Source organism: Schistocerca nitens, chromosome 2 (genome assembly GCF_023898315.1).
Source record: "Schistocerca nitens isolate TAMUIC-IGC-003100 chromosome 2, iqSchNite1.1, whole genome shotgun sequence".
Lineage (NCBI taxonomy): Eukaryota > Metazoa > Arthropoda > Insecta > Orthoptera > Acrididae > Schistocerca > Schistocerca nitens.
The window spans coordinates 592,683,665-592,702,058 of NC_064615.1; the positions used below are offsets into that span (position 1 = coordinate 592,683,665).

At 38.8% G+C, this 18,394-nt stretch overlaps 1 protein-coding gene across 1 annotated transcript in view; it reads left to right on the plus strand.

The window, feature by feature from the left end:
* LOC126236660 (CTP synthase) overlaps positions 1 to 10,858 on the plus strand; it is a 78,192-nt gene extending 67,334 nt beyond the window's left edge. The window contains exons 12-13 of the mRNA XM_049946129.1: positions 4,832 to 5,041; positions 7,329 to 10,858. Of these exons, the coding sequence (XP_049802086.1) occupies positions 4,832 to 5,041; positions 7,329 to 7,408 (290 nt within the window). The 3' untranslated portion in view covers positions 7,409 to 10,858. The remainder of the gene's footprint in view (positions 1 to 4,831; positions 5,042 to 7,328) is intronic.
* The last annotated feature ends 7,536 nt before the right edge of the window (positions 10,859 to 18,394 follow it).

The window sequence follows — 18,394 nt, forward strand, 5'->3', positions numbered from 1 at the left end:
GACAGATGAATGCCAATCGCTATCTGATTATGTGGTTGATTGGGTTTGCGAATGATGAGCTTTGTTGTAATTACTAGCGAAATCTATAGATTCAGACTACCAGAATGGAAACAAACCACTGACAGGAATAATAAGTGAGAAAAATTACGTATTATCTTCTTGGTGTACCCAAGAAAATGAAATTTTGACAGAAAATTTATGACCAGATCGCTACTAGTAAGCCGCTTAAGTTCTATTTTGGAAGTAACGCAGAAAACGTGTTGTATGAACACGTAATAGCGCCTAACCGGAATATAATTGCAGGATAACTAAACAGGTGATTCTGGCAGAGTCAGTGAAGTTAATCGGCGAACAATTTTTGACAATGGCAGGAATAGCTACAGAATTGTTGATGACAAGATTGTTTGTTAGAACGAGGAAGGAAAAGAAAAGGGGCATCACACAAATTGTGGAAGAATAAGACAGTTCCAAATTTATATAACAATTTTGTAATACTTCTTTTTAATCTCATGCTTGAGAAACTAATGTGTATGAATGAAATGTGAAACTATTTCCCAACGTAAAGCTTTTTGCTTGTTGTAGGCCTAATAGGCATTTGATATTGGTACTTCATGAGTTATATTCTGTCTTGTTATAAAAATGGCCACTTGTGCCAAAACAGTCTCGTTTATTTGGCATATGTTACAAAATTGCCGCAATATTAGAAAGGCCTATTTTGTTTTATTTAGCAGACAATGACAAAATAGATGTAATCAGATCGAGAAACCACACCAGTCTTGGGTATTATTTGTGTTAACAGCTTTTTCAGTATTAGATAACGACATTTCGATTTTTCATATAGCAAAACGTTTGACAAGCTTTGATGAGGTAATAGATTCTTTCGCAGAAAGGAAAGCACTCCATGTAAAGCTGTAGGAAGATCAGACAGAAAAAAAATGCTAGGGGCTACGGATGGAAGAAATATGTAATTTCTTGCTTATCTCTTGTCTTTATTGGTTTTATGTATCCTATTTTTAATTTTATATCACACAAAACAGCAAGTTATTAGCTAATGGGCAATGAAGAGTGCAAATTTTCTGAAGAGTTCTTGTTCTCCCGATTACAAATACTCCCATCCGCTAGTAATTGCGAGATTTTTTTAAAGAGGGGCAGGCTGTCAAACCGGCCAACTGGGAGCAGGAGAGGCACCGCAGGACATTTCAATTTCCACTGTCCTGAATATAGTTCGATGGCATCCATTACAAAATATGCACATTTCAATTCCACAGAGCGAAATACAGTGACGTGCGATAGAAGAATGCTTTATGAAGAGGTGTGGCACTGCACTTTGGCACACTTCAGACCAAATAATAAGTCTTAACATTTTCTCGAACACATGTGTTTTATGTTTCAGACTTTTCAGAAAGATATGTGCTACAAGATGAACATATTTTTGAAAATTCGTTTTTTTTTACTCCGTTCGCAAATATCGTAGATTTGGGGCTGATGTGCAGAGCAGTCTGAGTAATAGTGGGTAGTCTCTACGTGACCCATGTTCACATTTAGTGATTTTGCTGTTTCCCCCTCGTTTACTCTCACGTCAAATGAAAACAATGGGTATCTGTGGCCGGGAGCTATCAAATGAATTAAAATGCATTCACATAATTATGCAAGGCTAAAATTTGTTATTAGTTTCAGATTTTATTTTATTTTCACTTTTCTGGCAGTCAAGCATTTAATAGTACAGTACTGGGGCTCCAAGAAAATTTACATCCCGAAAAACACACTGAAAAGCTTAATATCAGGTCAAGGTCTACTTCATTGGGAATCTGGACATACAAATGTGCACTTTAAGTATGCACTTCAAGTATGCACATTTTAGTATGGTTCACGAAATTCCAATGCTCTTGGAGTATCCCCTAATGTCTTGTTTCTTTTATGACATAATGTATGATCTTTTAATATTTCGCACGTACGTACATACGGGCTTCCTACATCATGATAGCACGGTGTCACCTGTTATCTGCACACTCTGACAAGTGCTGAAACGAACCTATTTGTAACAGGTTGCGGGAAAATATTGCGAATGGTAGTTTGAAAAGCGTTACTTTCAAAGTAAATGTCCTTTTACGTAAGTTGAACTATTTGCGAGGATGTACTGTGAATTTATTAAATCACAGAGCATTTGACTCTCATTTAAATATCAAATTTTTGATGACGAGCCATTTAGAAGAATTTCATACCCTGAAGATCAGACATTTATGTCATTATTAAAAATTTTACTGGCACATTTGTGTGATATATCTTAAGTGTAACTCGCGCAAAAAAGATCAACCTTATATGCGAATGCTTAGCTTCTCTTGCAGCTTATTAACTTTGGAGACCAATATTATATGTGAAAGCTTTGTTTTTATTGTAGCAACACTGTGTATATTAATTTAAACTATTAACTTTCCCTGTTTGTGTGTTCATGCTACTTACCAGTGATGTTGCTGTTGGCTGACTACATCACGTGTCCTAGGCTCCGAATATCCTCTGCCATCGGCTGGTGAGATCACGTGACATGAGCTACGACTGGCTTACAAACGCGCATCGCAATCTCGATTTCAATGATTCGGAAAGTAACATGCGGTGTTCGGTGGAATTCCAATGTATACTTTCGTAATACAAAAATACGCAGCATACATGTTGCTGCACATAAAGGATATTTCCAAAACGTGTCTTTTTCCCTGTGTTTCGTTTTCTAAAGTGCCGGGAAATTCTACACCCATGTATAAAACTATAACCATTCAAAGGATTGATAAGGGAAAATATACTGTCACTTAACATGGAAAACGCATGTTTTCACCTGGGAGAAAGTGTTTTTTTAACCGGGAAATCCAGGAATTTATTTTTCCTTGTCTGCGTATACACCCTGTTAGTGTCCACACATTGTGTTCTTATAAACAAGCTTCACTGTCAGATTTGGTATTCTGCTTGAAAAACTAATTATGCATATATCTAGGGCAGTAATGTTACATGTGATACAATTTCTATAGATTGTATAATGCTTTGTACATGGAAACTGATGATTCCTGTCCACCTTTGAGCTCCTAATTTCTCATCTGAAAATAAAATACTTGTGTAATTGCTCCTGAAAGTACGGGATACTTGAAGGAGGTTGACTTGTTCTAGTAAATTCCTTCTGTAATGACTCGTTTCAAAATAGTATTTTCAGATACAAAGATACAATTGAATAACATCACTTATTAGCTTATACGGTATTTGGAATTGAATTGTTCTCTAGTTTTTAAAACCCTGACATTTTGAAAACACACACACACACACACACACACACACACACACACACACACACACACACACAAGTGCCGGCCACTGTCACGTATTTTATGTCCATGATATTTAAGTGTGTGTACGCACGAAGGTGTGCATGCGCATGAAGACCAGTGATCCCTTTAATGCAGAAGCGCTTCGGGCTCATACTCTTACGGGAATGGGCGAAATTCTGTGAGTAGTGAGGATAACGGGCAAGGGGCATTATGTTAGTAGTGTGTGGATAAGTTGGAAATTTGGGTCTGACGGGAGGCGTGCTAGGGTAGTCCATGCAGTTGCAATGACCACTGTGTCCGGATGGCTTAGTGGTCAAACATCTGTTCCTAATAAGTAGGAGACCCAGGTTTGAATCCTGGTTTGTCACAAATTTTCATCTTTCCTCATTGATTTCAGTCTATACCCACTCGCAGCCAATGTCTGTAATTTCTGTTTGTCTTAAATAAAGTGTCAGTCTGCATGAGCTTTTCAGTTTATTGCATTTAAAATTTATTATTTTGTGGGCTGTTAAATCATTTTATCTCATATTTTTTTAAGGTAATCCTACGAACTGGACTCTTGCGAGTCTAGTGTGCTTTTTTGTCAATAGTTATCTTGGTCAGAAGCATTCAACAAAATAATACTAAATACAAATGCAGTTTGTAAACAAACTGACTCTTCGTGACCATTGTTCAAGGCACTGGGACAGATGACATCTCATCAAATCAGTAACATTCTCATCTGCTCTGAGTTCCTGTGTACCCTACAAGCATTATAGAAATGTACCAAGCAAAGAAAGTGATACAATACAGGACAAAGTGTCCCTTCTTCAAAACCAAGGAAGCTTGTATGATTCTTCAGGGTATTAGGGCATGTAGCAGTTTGGGGAAATGAGCAAGCAAGACAAAACAGCTGTGGAGGCCTGCAGGGAACACAGTGACACAGTATGCGATTTGCCTTCAGGCTGTTATCTCATAGAGTCTGAGAACCATGCAGCTATGGGAGGAGGAGCAGCTGCCAGTGAGAGACAATAAGCTGCAGTTAATGAAGTCAACAATCCAGCTGTGTACTTACATTCTCCTCAAGCTTTCCCACCTCCCAGTAGGTCACAGTCCAGTGGTTCATGGCTTCATGTTCCAGTGAGGTACTCCCAGTCTCGGGATGCCTGTGACTTACAAATCACCAGGCACTACATTTTAAATGAGTGCATTTCATACTTTGGTGAAAGGATAGAACCAGATGTAAGTTGGGACCAACCCTCAGTTTTAACTAATGTCACGATGAAAATACTACTAAAATTTAATGTCCTTGCAAAAGGCTTTACAGGTACGTTATAGTGAGCGAGTTAAATTATTGATATGTGTTTGTCTACTACAGTTCAATGCAGTGTTTAACCATGCGTATGTTCTATAATGATGAGCTGATGCTTTACAGATGTTTGTGATGATTTTTGTCACCTCACAACTGATAATTATCTTTCTTGTTAATTATGCTTAACCAGGTGCATACATCAGATTAGCAATTTTCATTTGTTTGTGGACAGGTCACGATGAGGAGAAAGTTCGAATGGAAGTTTTAGAGTTGGAAGGGCACCCATATTACGTTGCAACACAATATCACCCTGAATATATCTCCCGGCCACTTACACCTTCACCACCATTCCTTGGTCTTATATTAGCATCCGTCAGCCGCCTCCAAGCCTACTTAGCTCGTGGGTGTCGCCTCTCTCCGCAGCAGCTATCTGATGAATCAGGTAATTTGTGGAAGGCTATTTGCTTTATCTACACTTTTTTCTTAAACCTTATCTTAGATGTTTAGACATGTATAATATCATTAAACATAAATTAAACTCTGCAGGAAAAGAAGTAGAATCAGTGAAGTAGCAGTATCAGTAAAAGTATTAAATTGAGAATAGACACTGTTTTCCAGAGTTTTTTTTGCGAAGTACTCATGTTATTGGACATACATGGAGAAATATGTACCTAGCCAACTTTCCCAGTTCAGTGTCCTGATATATTCAGCATTTTACAGCAGAGGCAACTGTTGGACATTTTTGTTTAAAAGTTATACAGGGTGTTACAAAAAGGTACGGCCAAACTTTCAGGAAACATTCCTCAAACACAACGAAAGAAAATATGTTATGCGGACATGTGTCCGGAAACGCTTGCTTTCCATGTTATAGCTCATTTTATTACTTCTCTTCAAATCACATTAATCATGGAATGGAAACACACAGCAACAGAACGTACCAGCGTGACTTCAAACACTTTGTTACAGGAAATGTTCAAAATGTCCTCCATTAGCGAGGATACATGCATCCACCCTCCGTCGCATGGAATCCCTGATGTGCTGATGCAGCCCTGGAGAATGGCGTATTGTATCACAGCTGTGCACAATATGAGCACAAAGAGTCTCTACATTTGGTACCGGGGTTGTGTAGACAAGAGCTTTCAAATGCCCCCATAAATGAAAGTCAAGAGGGTTGAGGTCAGGAGAGCATGGAGGCCATGGAATTGGTCCGCCTCTACCAATCCATCGGTCACCGAATCTGTTGTTGAGAAGCGTACGAACACTTCGACTGAAATGTGCAGGAGCTCCATCGTGCATGAACCACATGTTGTGTCATACTTGTAAAGGCACATGTTCTAGCAGCACAGGTAGAGTATCCTGTATGAAATCATGATAACGTGCTCCATTGAGCGTAGGTGGAAGAACATTGGGCCCAATCAAGACATCACCAACAATGCCTGCCCAAACGTTCACAGAAAATCTGTGTTGATGACGTGATTACACAATTGCGTGCGGATTCTCGTCAGCCCACACATGTTGATTGTGAAAATTTACAATTTGATCACATTGGAATGAAGCCTCATCTGTAAAGAGAACATTTGCACTGAAATGAGGATTGACATATTGTTGGATGAACCATTCGCAGAAGTGTACCCGTGGAGGCCAGTCAGCTGCTGATAGTGCCTGTACACGCTGTACATGGTACGGAAACAACTGGTTCTCCCGTAGCACTCTCCATACAGTGACGTAGTCAATGTTACCTTGTACAGCAGCAACTTCTCTGACACTGACATTAGGGTTATCATCAACTGCACGAAGAATTGCCTCGTCCATTGCTGGTGTCCTCGTCGTTCTAGGTCTTCCCCAGTCGCGAGTCCTAGGCTGGAATGTTCCGTGCTCCCTAAGACGCCGATAAATTGCTTCGAACATCTTACTGTCGGGACACCTTCGTTCTGGAAATTTGTCTCGATACAAACGTACCACGCCACAGCTATTGCCCCGTGATAATCCATACATCAAATGGGCAACTGCCAACTCCGCATTTGTAAACACTGCACTGACTGCAAAACCACGTTCGTGATGAACACTAACCTGTTGATGCTACGTATTGATGTGCCTGATGCTAGTACTGTAGAGCAATGAGTCGCATGTCAACACAAGCACCGAAGTCAACATTACCTTCCTTCAATTGGGCCAACTGGCAGTGAATCGAGGAAGTACAGTACATACTGACGAAACTAAAATGAGCTCTAACATGGAAATTAAGCGTTTCGGGGTGCATGTCCACATAACATCTTTTCTTTATTTGTGTGTGAGGAATGTTTCCTGAAAGTTTGGCCGTACCTTTTTGTAACACCCTGTATATTTGGTTCAAATTATTCTTACTTTAAGACATTAAAACCACACTCGCTCACATATTTCTGTAATAATAAAGAAATATTGTCCACATAAATGCACAATGCGAGACCTCTCTCAGAAGGTGTGATTCGTAAATTGAAAAGTGAAGAGTCTGAAGGTGGAGAATAAGAAAGGTAATGGAGTAAGAATTTATGGGTCTTAAAAAAAATGGTTTCTCAAATAGTTAGAATTAATTCTGATTTCATAAGTTTAGTATGCACTTGCCTCTGTGTGTGTGTGTGTGTGTGTGTGTGTGTGTGTGTGTGTGTGACTTATCTTTATAGCCACTCTTCCCAAATCTCAAATGCGTATGCTGTTTCATCTTATGTTGTTCTCTTTTTCTTTTATTTCAGATGAGGAAACTGAAATATTATTAGAAGAAAGCCTTGTCCTTAATGGCCCAGTTGAAAACAATGTACCACCAAGTAGTTAGTGAAATTAATTGGTTTTTTATATTTTATTTGTCTAGAAATGTCTAAGACGAAGGAAATATTTCCTTGAAGATCTGTAATTTCAACATAGAGCAGTATTATTTTTCGTATTTCATATTTTGAAATATTTTTCAGATAAAGGTAATATTGAAAGTGAAGGTACTTAGGACAAGGAAACTGAAAAAAATTGTAAGCAGTAAGAAATTTGTAAAAATTCTGTTCCCATCAGTAACTGTATCAGTTAGTGAATTGAAGGAATTCTTTGTATTTCTTGCATTCTCAGAAGCAAAGTTCTCTTCTGAATGTAGCAGAGGGAGGGTGGTGACAGTGAGAATGTAAATTGAAGGTCAGTGGTTAGAGTTCTCACCAACATTATTTATCAATCATTCATAATAATTTTTATGACGTCACTGTGATATAGTTGCAGGATAGTTTTCCCAAATATTAAATCATTCTCCTACTGACCCTCCCCAACATACGCACTCCTTTTCTGCGCTTTTTATTGTTCCAGCTTTTTATGGAACATTATTTTCTCACTTTTTATAGTAAGTGATACTCTTCAGTGGGGGTTGTGCTTATTGAAAGTCTTAGTGACATTATTGTACTTTTGTATTGATGCATACATAGGTTTCTTATAAAATGAAGTATTTAATTGAAAATATGGTTCTTGGTGCAGTAGTGGAGCATTAATTCTGAAATATTTCTCATTTTATTAGCAAAATCAAACAATGGAAACTCCAGGTTGAAATATCAACAATATTAGAAAAATGATTGATTGCTACTCACTGTAAAGAAGACACATTGAGTTGCAGACATGCAAAATGAAAATACTGTATCACATTTAACTTTTGGCCAATGCCTTCTTCAGAAATGAAAACTTGCATACATTCACACAAGCAAACACACATCACACACACAACTTCTATCTCCAGCAGCTTCGGAATGTCTGTCTGCAACTCAACATGTCATCTTTACGATGATTAGCAATCTATCCTTTTCCTACTAGTGTTGTCCGCAGATCGTGGTCTAGTGACTAACATTGCCGCCTCTGGATCACGGGGTCCTGGGTTCGATTCCCAGCTGGGTTGAGGATTTTCTCCACCCGGGCACTTGGTGTTTGTGTTGTCATCATCATTTCATCCTCATCATCATTTGTGACAGTAGCTTGATTGGATTGTGTAAAAAAAGTGGACTATGTAAAAATTGGGACTTCGTATGGGTGCTGATGACCGCGAAGTTTAGTGCACCCCCCCCCCCCCCCCCCCAACCCATCATCATCATTGTACTAGTGTTCATTTTGTTATTGCTTTGTCAAGATTTAGTGTCACTTGTCAGAGGTAATATTCTGCTAGCTGGGCAATGGTTTGAAGTACCATACGCATTATCGTGTGAAATATGTGTAAGAAGGCTGCATAGGTACACAAAACATTGGACCAAGTGGGAGTGATATCATATGCAAGTATAGCACAAACTGGGAATTAGCTTGAACTTCTTGTTAGAAAACAGAACTAATACCCAACATTCTTTTGTTTTTTGCCTGCATTATTTGGTTTTCATCTCTTTGTAATAATTGTTCTTGCCCACTTGGAAAGTTCATGTATACCTTTATCAGTTTTGACTATGTGCCATTTATGTTATTTTAAATAAATGATAATGAAATATTTGTTAGAAATTATAACTTAGTTGGAGTAGAAGGGAAGCGATGTGGTAAATGTATATTTTCTGCTGTGAAACAAGTTGTTGTGTGTGTTAATGTGAATGTAAAATTATTTGGTCTGTGTAAAGTAACAAAAATGCACAAAAGTTCATACTGAAATCATCCTTTTAGTGATCTTATTTTGTACAATGCCTGTATTTACTTTATAATAATAATTAGAAATGACAGTTGCTTGTGAGAGTCAAGTTGTGTGTCACATGAGCTGTAGGAAGAGAAAAATAATGGCCAGCTGATAATACAGATGATGAAAGTTATGTGGCAGAAGACATGGATAAGTATGCAGTTACTCATTGCTCTCAATTTTAAGCAAGTAATTGGGTTGGAGCTGTGCACTGTGTTGCTAAAAATTCTTAGACGACTGGAATTCCACGTATTCTGTGTCTAGATATGTATTGTATAGTCTTATAGAATTTGATTTGTCTGAACTTTGTATATTTGTTTGCCATAATTTTCATAACTTTTTATGGTTGTTTTGAGACAGTACTGGGTTTGTAAACACAAATTTTAGCATGGAAGGTGGTACGTAGATATCATGGATCATTGTTACAATTATCATTGTTACAAATACAACATAAAATTATTCTTTTATGTACCAATTAGGATATCATGTAAAAAAATTTAGTGGTGTGAAACTGTTTGATTCTCTGTACCATGAAGTACAGAATGAATCATGGTCTTCAGTGAGAGCCCAAATTGCTGCAAATTTATTTTGATGGAATTTTTCCTCATGTGCACTATGCATTATCATACCACTTGGTGTTACTGGTGTTAATGTAGATTTGCCATCAATGAAGACCCTGTTTTCTTCTTTCATCACACTCCATTTGTAATTTCTTGCAGTCACCACTTTTTCCTTTTTTCCCTCAGATGCACAACCACACTGCACCCCTTTGCTGCAAATTTGGTTTGATACATTCATTACACATGGTCAGTTTTTTTCTGTTAGGTTTCTTTTGAATAAGGTCACAATTTTTCTCCTAAATATCTAAGAAGACATTCTTCAGAAGACATTCTCATTGTGGTCAAAATAGACCTTACATAATTTTCTGCAGTTTGCTTTTACTCATTGTCTTTGTACCACACTGCGTAGGTTGTGTGTATGGTATCTACTTATTTGTGCAATTAATAGTAAAAATTTGGATTATATTTGATCCATAAAGCAAGATTTTCTGTGTTTTTAAACAGATTATAAGAAAATTCCATGTCAGAAAGTAAAGTTCTGCATCTTTTGGTTTGCAGATACTGTTCCTGAAAGTGAATTATGTAGTAAAACATACACATTGTGAATTCTGTGATTGTAAGTCACTGGCATTACAATAATCCACTCCTTTAATCATATGGATGTACCTCAGCACAAAATATTTTGCTGTGCATAAAACAGCAAAAGAGAGAGCGTGAAATTAAATTCTAATAAAATAATTAATCTGTGACAAAATGTGTACATGTTCCAGTGCACAAACTTTGATACATTACCAAAGGATTTAGCCAGATCCTTGTATGTCCACAATGTGTCTATGTTTTAGTGTGAGTGATCATTAAACAAAGGACTGTATTGAATAAAGAATATTTAATGAATAAAATATACTTCCTACATTTAAGATGTCTGGACTATTGTGTTAAAATATGAAATAGCCATTTGTGCATGAAATGTTACTACTTTTCCATTTGTGGGTCAATTCTTTCCATTCCATGTACAGAAGCAACTTGAAATAAAACAATTTTATTATAAATCTTATTGGGTATATGTCAGTCTCATAAACTGAATTATTTTTTCCTCTTGTCCAGTTGTGAAAGAGCCTTGCTCCTGTTGCCACTGTTTTTGTAACATGCTGTTCAGAAGGAAGGTGTTGCTGATAAACATTCCTGATGTAAGGTGAAATTGAAGTCAATTCTGGCAGAATTTGCACCGTATATTTGTTCTGAATCTGTATGCGTGTGATACTGTGTGCTGCCTAATATTTTCCAAAATGCTGTGCATAAAAAGTGGATTTTTCTGGGCTTTTACTCCAGGTTCTATTGGTGATAGAAAGACAAGTGTTTTTGGTAGCCTGTGGGCTGGGGACCATTTGTATACTCAACAGAGGGATTGTTTTATTGTAACTGTCATGCAGTACAAGGTCAAAGTTTGAATATTACACACTTCCTCCTGTTTAGGCAAATGGTACAAGTCGATTGGTTTCTTCGCATTACATGTGGTATATGACATGCCTTAAGGGGCTTACGGAGGCACCATTTAGTTCAAACCTGAAATACACGGCTTTCAGGTACCAAAACTGAGCTACGAATTCCAAGATGGCTAGGCACAGCAAATGGCTGAAATTTTTAGAGTATGTTCCTAAGATCCCGATCTTGAAAAACTATGAAAATTTTCTAGCTGTTTTCATCCATTTCTGAGTAAAAAGGTTGTGTTACCATACTTGTACACATAAGACACCCATAATATCCAAATTGAGGTGAAAACGAAGTTTATAAGTCATGTAGCATGGAGAAATATGCTGTAAAGTGTCTCCCTTATCATTGGAAGGGTTCTGAGACCCCCGTGTTGTATTACTGTAACACAAGCAAAATTTTTGTATGTGTAAAATCTGTTAAGAGGTATAAAATTAGTTTTGCTTTATTTCAACTTTGTGTAAGAAAACTGTCAGAATCTTACTGTCCCATAAAGTTTGTTTCATATCTACATCTACATTTATACTCCGCAAGCCACCCAATGGTGTGTGGCGGAGGGCACTTTACGTGCCACTGTCATTACCTCTCTTTCCTGTTCCAGTCGCGTATGGTTCGCGGGAAGAACGACTGTCTGAAGGCCTCCGTGCGCGCTCTAATCTCTCTAATTTTACATTCGTGATCTCCTCGGGAGGTATAAGTAGGGGGAAGCAATATATTAAATACCTCATCCAGAAACGCACCCTCTCGAAACCTGACGAGCAAGCTACACCGCGATGCAGAGCACCTCTCTTGCAGAGTCTGCCACTTGAGTTTGTTAAACATCTCCGTAACGCTATCACGGTTACCAAATAACCCTGTGACGAAACGCACCGCTCTTCTTTGGATCTTCTCTATCTCCTCCGTCAACCCGATCTGGTACGGATCCCACACTGATGAGCAATACTCAAGTATAGGTCGAACGAGTGTTTTATAAGCCGCCTCCTTTGTTGATGGACTAAATTTTCTAAGCACTCTCCCAATGAATCTCAACCTGGTACCTGCCTTACCAACAATTAATTTTATATGATCATTCCACTTCAAATCATTCCGCAGGCATACTCCCAGATATTTTACAGAAGTAACTGCTACCAGTGTTTGTTCTGCTATCATATAATCATACAATAAAGGATCCTTCTTTCTATGTATTCGCAATACATTACATTTGTCTATGTTAAGGGACAGTTGCCACTCCCTGCATCAAGTGCCTATCCGCTGCAGATCTTCCTGCATTTCGCTGCAATTTTCTAATGCTGCAACTTCTCTGTATACTACAGCATCATCCGCGAAAAGCCGCATGGAACTTCTGACACTATCTACTAGGTCATTTATATATATATTGTGAAAAGCAATGGTCCCATAACACTCCCCTGTGGCACGCCAGATGTTACTTTAACGTTTGTAGACGTCTCTCCATTGATAACAACATGCTGTGTTCTGTTTGCTAAAAACTCTTCAATGCAGCCACACAGCAGGTCTGATATTCCATAGGCTCTTACTTTGTTTATCAGGCGACAGTGCGGAACTGTATCGAACGCCTTCCGGAAGTCAAGAAAAATAGCATCTACCTGGGAGCCTGTATCTAATATTTTCTGGGTCTCATGAACAAATAAAGCGAGTTGTGTCTCACACGATCGCTGTTTCTGGAATCCATGTTGATTCCTACATAGTAGATTCTGGGTTTCCAAAAACGACATGATACTCAAGCAAAAAACATGTTTTAAAATTCTACAACAGATCGACGTCAGAGATATAGGTCTATAGTTTTGCGCATCTGCTTGACGACCCTTCTTGAAGACTGGGACTACCTGTGCTCTTTTCCAATCATTTGGAACCTTCCGTTCCTCTAGAGACTTGCGGTACACGGCTGTTAGAAGGGGGGGCAAGTTCTTTCGCGTATTCTGTGTAGAATCGAATTGGTATCCCGTCAGGTCCAGTGGACTTTACTCTGTTGAGTGATTTCAGTTGCTTTTCTATTCCTTGGACACTTATTTCGATGTCAGCCATTTTTTCATTTGTGCAAGGATTTAGAGAAGGAACTGCAGTGCGGTCTTCCTCTGTGAAACAGCTTTGGAAAAAGGTGTTAAGTATTTCAGCTTTACGCGTGTCATCCTCTGTTTCAATGCCATCATCATCCCGGAGTGTCTGGATATGCTGTTTCGAGCCACTTACTGATTTAACGTAAGACCAGAACTTCCTAGGATTTTCTGTCAAGTCGGTACATAGAATTTTACTTTCGAATTCACTGAACGCTTCACGCATAGCCCTCCTTACGCTAACTTTGACATCGTTTAGCTTCTGTTTGTCTGAGAGGTTTTGGCTGCGTTTAAACTTGGAGTGAAGCTCTCTTTGCTTTCGCAGTAGTTTCCTAACTTTGTTGTTGAACCATGGTGGGTTTTTCCCGTCCGTCACAGTTTTACTTGGCACGTACCTGTCTAAAACGCATTTTACGATTGCCTTGAACTTTTTCCATAAACACTCAACATTGTCAGTGTCGGAACAGAAATTTTTGTTTTGATCTGTTAGGTAGTCTGAAATCTGCCTTCTATTACTTTTGCTAAACAGATAAACCTTCCTCCCTTTTTTTGTATTCCTTTTAACTTCCATATTCAGGGATGCTGAAACGGCCTTATGATCACTGATTCCCTGTTCTGCACATACGGAGTCGAAAAATTCGGGTCTGTTTGTTATCAGTAGGTCCAAGATGTTATCTCCACGAGTCGGTTCTCTGTTTAATTGCTCGAGGTAATTTTCGGATAGTGCACTCAGTATAATGTCACTCGATGCTCTGTCCCTACCACCCATCCTAAACATCTGAGTGTCCCAGTCTGAGTGACATGCCCTGCTGTAGCAAGGAAAAGAAGGGAACCAGCAGAAAAATGCTCTTATCAGAGTACAAAGAAGACTAATATGCTCCTGTTTTAAAAGACTTGACTGAAAAGTCTGGTATCAGCTGCCCCAGTCTACCTTCCTCAGCACATTTAAAATTTTTCCCAAAAACTTTGGCTTAACAGTGCTAGGAAAAGAATGGTGACAGTGCCAGTGGGAGAGGAATGAAGAGAAGGAGAAAGTGAAAATGGGTGAGAGCTGGTGATAATGAGAGACAGTCTATGACAATAATAGTGAGGAAGAGAGAGATAGTGACACTGAGAAGAGACAGCAGTAGTAGTAGTAGTAGTAGTAGTAGTAGTAGTAGTACATAATGAAGGAGACTGTGGTTGTTAGTAATGAAACAGTGACAGTTAAGAGGCACAAAGAGGTAATAACTATGAGTGAGGCTGAATGAATGAGTGGATGAAAGTGGGCAACTGGGAGTGGATGGGTTTGAGCAGACTTGCAGTGAGGAATTAGTGGGTGTGTTAGTGGATTACAGTTGTAGCAGCTTGGCGATTGAGATGTGAGTTGCATGTTAAAAAGGATGTGAATATGTTCACATAACAAAAATTCTCGGGAAAATTTTTAAGTGTTGATAAAAGTTGAATGAGGCAGCTGCCATCTGTCTTAAGTCTTTTAAAACAGCAGCATATTAGCCTTGTTTATGCTCCAGTAGAAGCATTTTTCCTCTCGTCTGTGTCCCACTTTATTGTGTTCATCCTTTCGTTACTGAGATTTAAAGTTATTTTATTTTTTTTTTTTTTCAATCTAAGTGAGGAACTGGCAGTGCTCGAATAAGATGGGTATCTTAAGGAATTCACTGGTGAACTCTTGTGTGCACACGTGCACACACGCATGTGATTATGATAGCCTGCTGTAAAACACTGAAAATAAATCTCATCTTGGTGGCCACAAATTGCAACATAGTTGCAGCAATTTTTTCGAATGATCCAAAAAGATATTTATATATTTATTGCAGTTACAGTTCACAGAACTTCTAGAATACCTGGAATTCTCAGGGAGTTACATTTTACATGGAAAAATCTCCAGGAATTTCAGGAACGTCATAAAATCGCATGGAACTCTGTGCTTTAACCTACAATCTGACTTTAATTTGAGTCTTATAAACCACAAATTTTAAAACACTTAATATATCAAAGTGTATTAATTACATGAATATTTTTACATATAAATTAATAAATTATCAATGTTTTGAAAACTGTGGCAAACTAGCCTACTGTTTACGGCACGTATACCTTAGTGATTAGAGGAACAGAAGCCTTATTGTGAGCTGCTGCGCCCCCGCTCCCCTGCCCCCCCTCCCCTCCCCTCCCCTCCCCTCCCCTCCCAATAGTTCAATCTTAATTTTCAATCGGGGACTTTTTATGACACCATATTTCTCCCCATACCTATAATTCTCAGGATTCCCCCACCCCCCACTTTTGAGTAGCCACTCTGATCATGTAATTAATTATGGTTTGTAATAACAATCTTCAGACCTAAAATATGCTGAGGCAATTTATTGTACAAAATTATAAACTCAAAGCATCAGAAATCAGTTTGTAAGTTAATGTAACTGTCATAAATCGAAGTACACTTTCTTATTTACTTGAATATAATAGAGGGAAACATTCCACGTTGGAAAAATATATCTAAAAACAAAGATGATGAGACTTATCAAACGAAAACGCTGTCAGGTTGATAGACACACAAACAAACACAAACATACACACAAAATTCAAGCTTTCGCAACCAACGGTTGCTTCATCAGGAAAGAGGGAAGGAGAGGGAAAGACGAAAGGATGTGGGTTTTAAGGGAGATGGTAAGGAGTCATTCCAATCCTGGGAGCGGAAAGACTTACCTTAAGGGGAAAAAAGGACGGGTATATATATATATATATACACACACACACACACACACACACACACACACACACACACACACACACACACACAAGCAGACATTTGTAAAGGCAAAGAGTTTGGGCAGAGATGTCAGTCGAGGCGGAAGTACAAAGGCAAAGATGTTGTTGAATGACAGGTGAGGAATGAGCAGCGGCAACTTGAAATTAGCAGAGGTTGAGGCCTGGCGGGTAACGAGAAGAGAGGATATACTGAAGGGCAAGTTCCCATCTTCGGAGTTCTGACAGGTTGGTGTTAGTGGGAAGTATCCAGATAACCCGGACGGCGTAACACTGTGCCAAGATGTGCTGGCCGTGCACCAAGGCATGTTTAGCCACAGGGTGATCTTCATTACCAACAAACACTGTCTGCCTGTGTCCATTCATGCGAATGGACAGTTTGTTGCTGGTCATTCCCACATAGAAAGCTTAGCCACGTGTGAAAGCACCCACGTGATTTACCAACTGACCTGCCTACACTGTGAATTTTGTGTGTATGTCTGTGTTTGTTGGTGCATCTATCAATCTGCCAGCGCTTTCGTTTGGTAAGTCACATCATCTTTGTTTTTAGATATATTCTTATTTAATTGGATAGATAAAAAAATCTTCTCACCAAGCACACAGAAAAGACGGTTGTAATTGGCAAGCTTTTGGAGCCATTGGCTCCTTCTTCAGGCAGAAGGGTTGAAGGGGAAGGAAGAGGGGTGAAGGAAAAGGGGTAGATTTCAGGAAAGTCACCCAGAACTGCGTTTCAGGGAAGACTTACCGTACAGGATGAGAAGGAAAGACTGACTGTTGGGGACTGCATCAGGTGAGATTTGAAAACCTTGCTTGCCAGTTATGGGTGCAGTCTGCTGCCGTAATTGATTACTTTCGTTGTTATATTAGCCCATGTGGCCATCATTCCTTGTTGTGTAACCCTCTTGTCAGTGTGTGTTGTCATCGGTCTTGTTCAAACTGTCATCTGTTCTCTCCTTATGTCGCAATCCATTTGTTTATTTACCTGTATCACCAAGATTAATCAGTACTTTACACCTTTTATTGCCGTCTCTTACGTCACTTTGATTGCCAAGCTAAGTAGTTTACATTTTTTCTTATGACTTTCGCTCTCTGTTTACCCAGTTTTTACAATTTCATCTGTTTTCCATACTTTCATAATCGATTTTTTCGTTTTTTTCTTTTCCAGTCATTTTTTTGTATCATGTAGAAGAGGACGACCTATGACCACCTGGCTCCAAAATGTACATCACACAATGAGGAGAATGGGCGCAGAAGAAGACACACAAGATCAAAACACCTGGAGGAATATTTTGAAAATAGTTTAAGAATGTTTATTGTTTGTATTGTAATTTCCAAGTAAATTATTATGTTGGAGATAAGCCTCTGTAATGAGGAAAAGCTCAAAATAATAATAATAAAAAAAGATTGCCCACTCATTACCTCTTGCTAACAATTTTTGTACAAATTTTTCTATTTTTCTGAGTTTTTTCCTTGCTTTTCTTCCATTTTTCTATCTCTTCCACCATGTATTTTTTTTTTGCCACTCCCATGATTTCTAACTCTCCAAACTGTCTTCTCTTGCCATGATGAATCCCATCTCATATTACATCCATTATTTTCGAAAACATGCCTTTGCACTATCAAAACTAAGGTCCCACATTCTGTTTCCTGAAACCTGCTTGTCTCTTGGAGTTACTCCAAAAGGCCCAGCATTGAAAGTCCCTGTTTCTGGATGGAATCCTACCGTACATCAGGCTCTTTTATAGTTTCAAATACAGCATTCTCTTGCACTTACCCCTCTAATCTGTGACCTATATGCCCCATCAGCCAAGTTCCACTCTACAAGACTTCTCTCCTTATACAAAATCCTGCAGTTGTTTGCCCCTCATATGTCCTTGAATGATATCATCCACCAAGCCAACTTCAAACTGCAACAACATGCCAGACTTCACCTCAAAAAGCTATGTCACCTTCTCCTAAACTACGTGCACACTGGTGTTCCCTTCCTGTCCCTCTACAGCTCCCTAAACAGCCACACCATCAACCACCACTCCTCTCCTACAAATCAGCTTGGCCAACCTTCTTAACATCCCACAGGCTTAACCACTACCTCCAAGAATAAACTATAATTGCAAGAACCAGTCACAACGGTACAGTGTAATTAACCTCTCATCTAAGGCACTCACCCCTCCTGAATTATCCATTTTGTCTAAGGGCCTCACTTTCAGCCCTAAACCTGTGTTTGATCATGCTGCTTTGGTGAAGGACCCACTTTCCTTCACACGTAATAT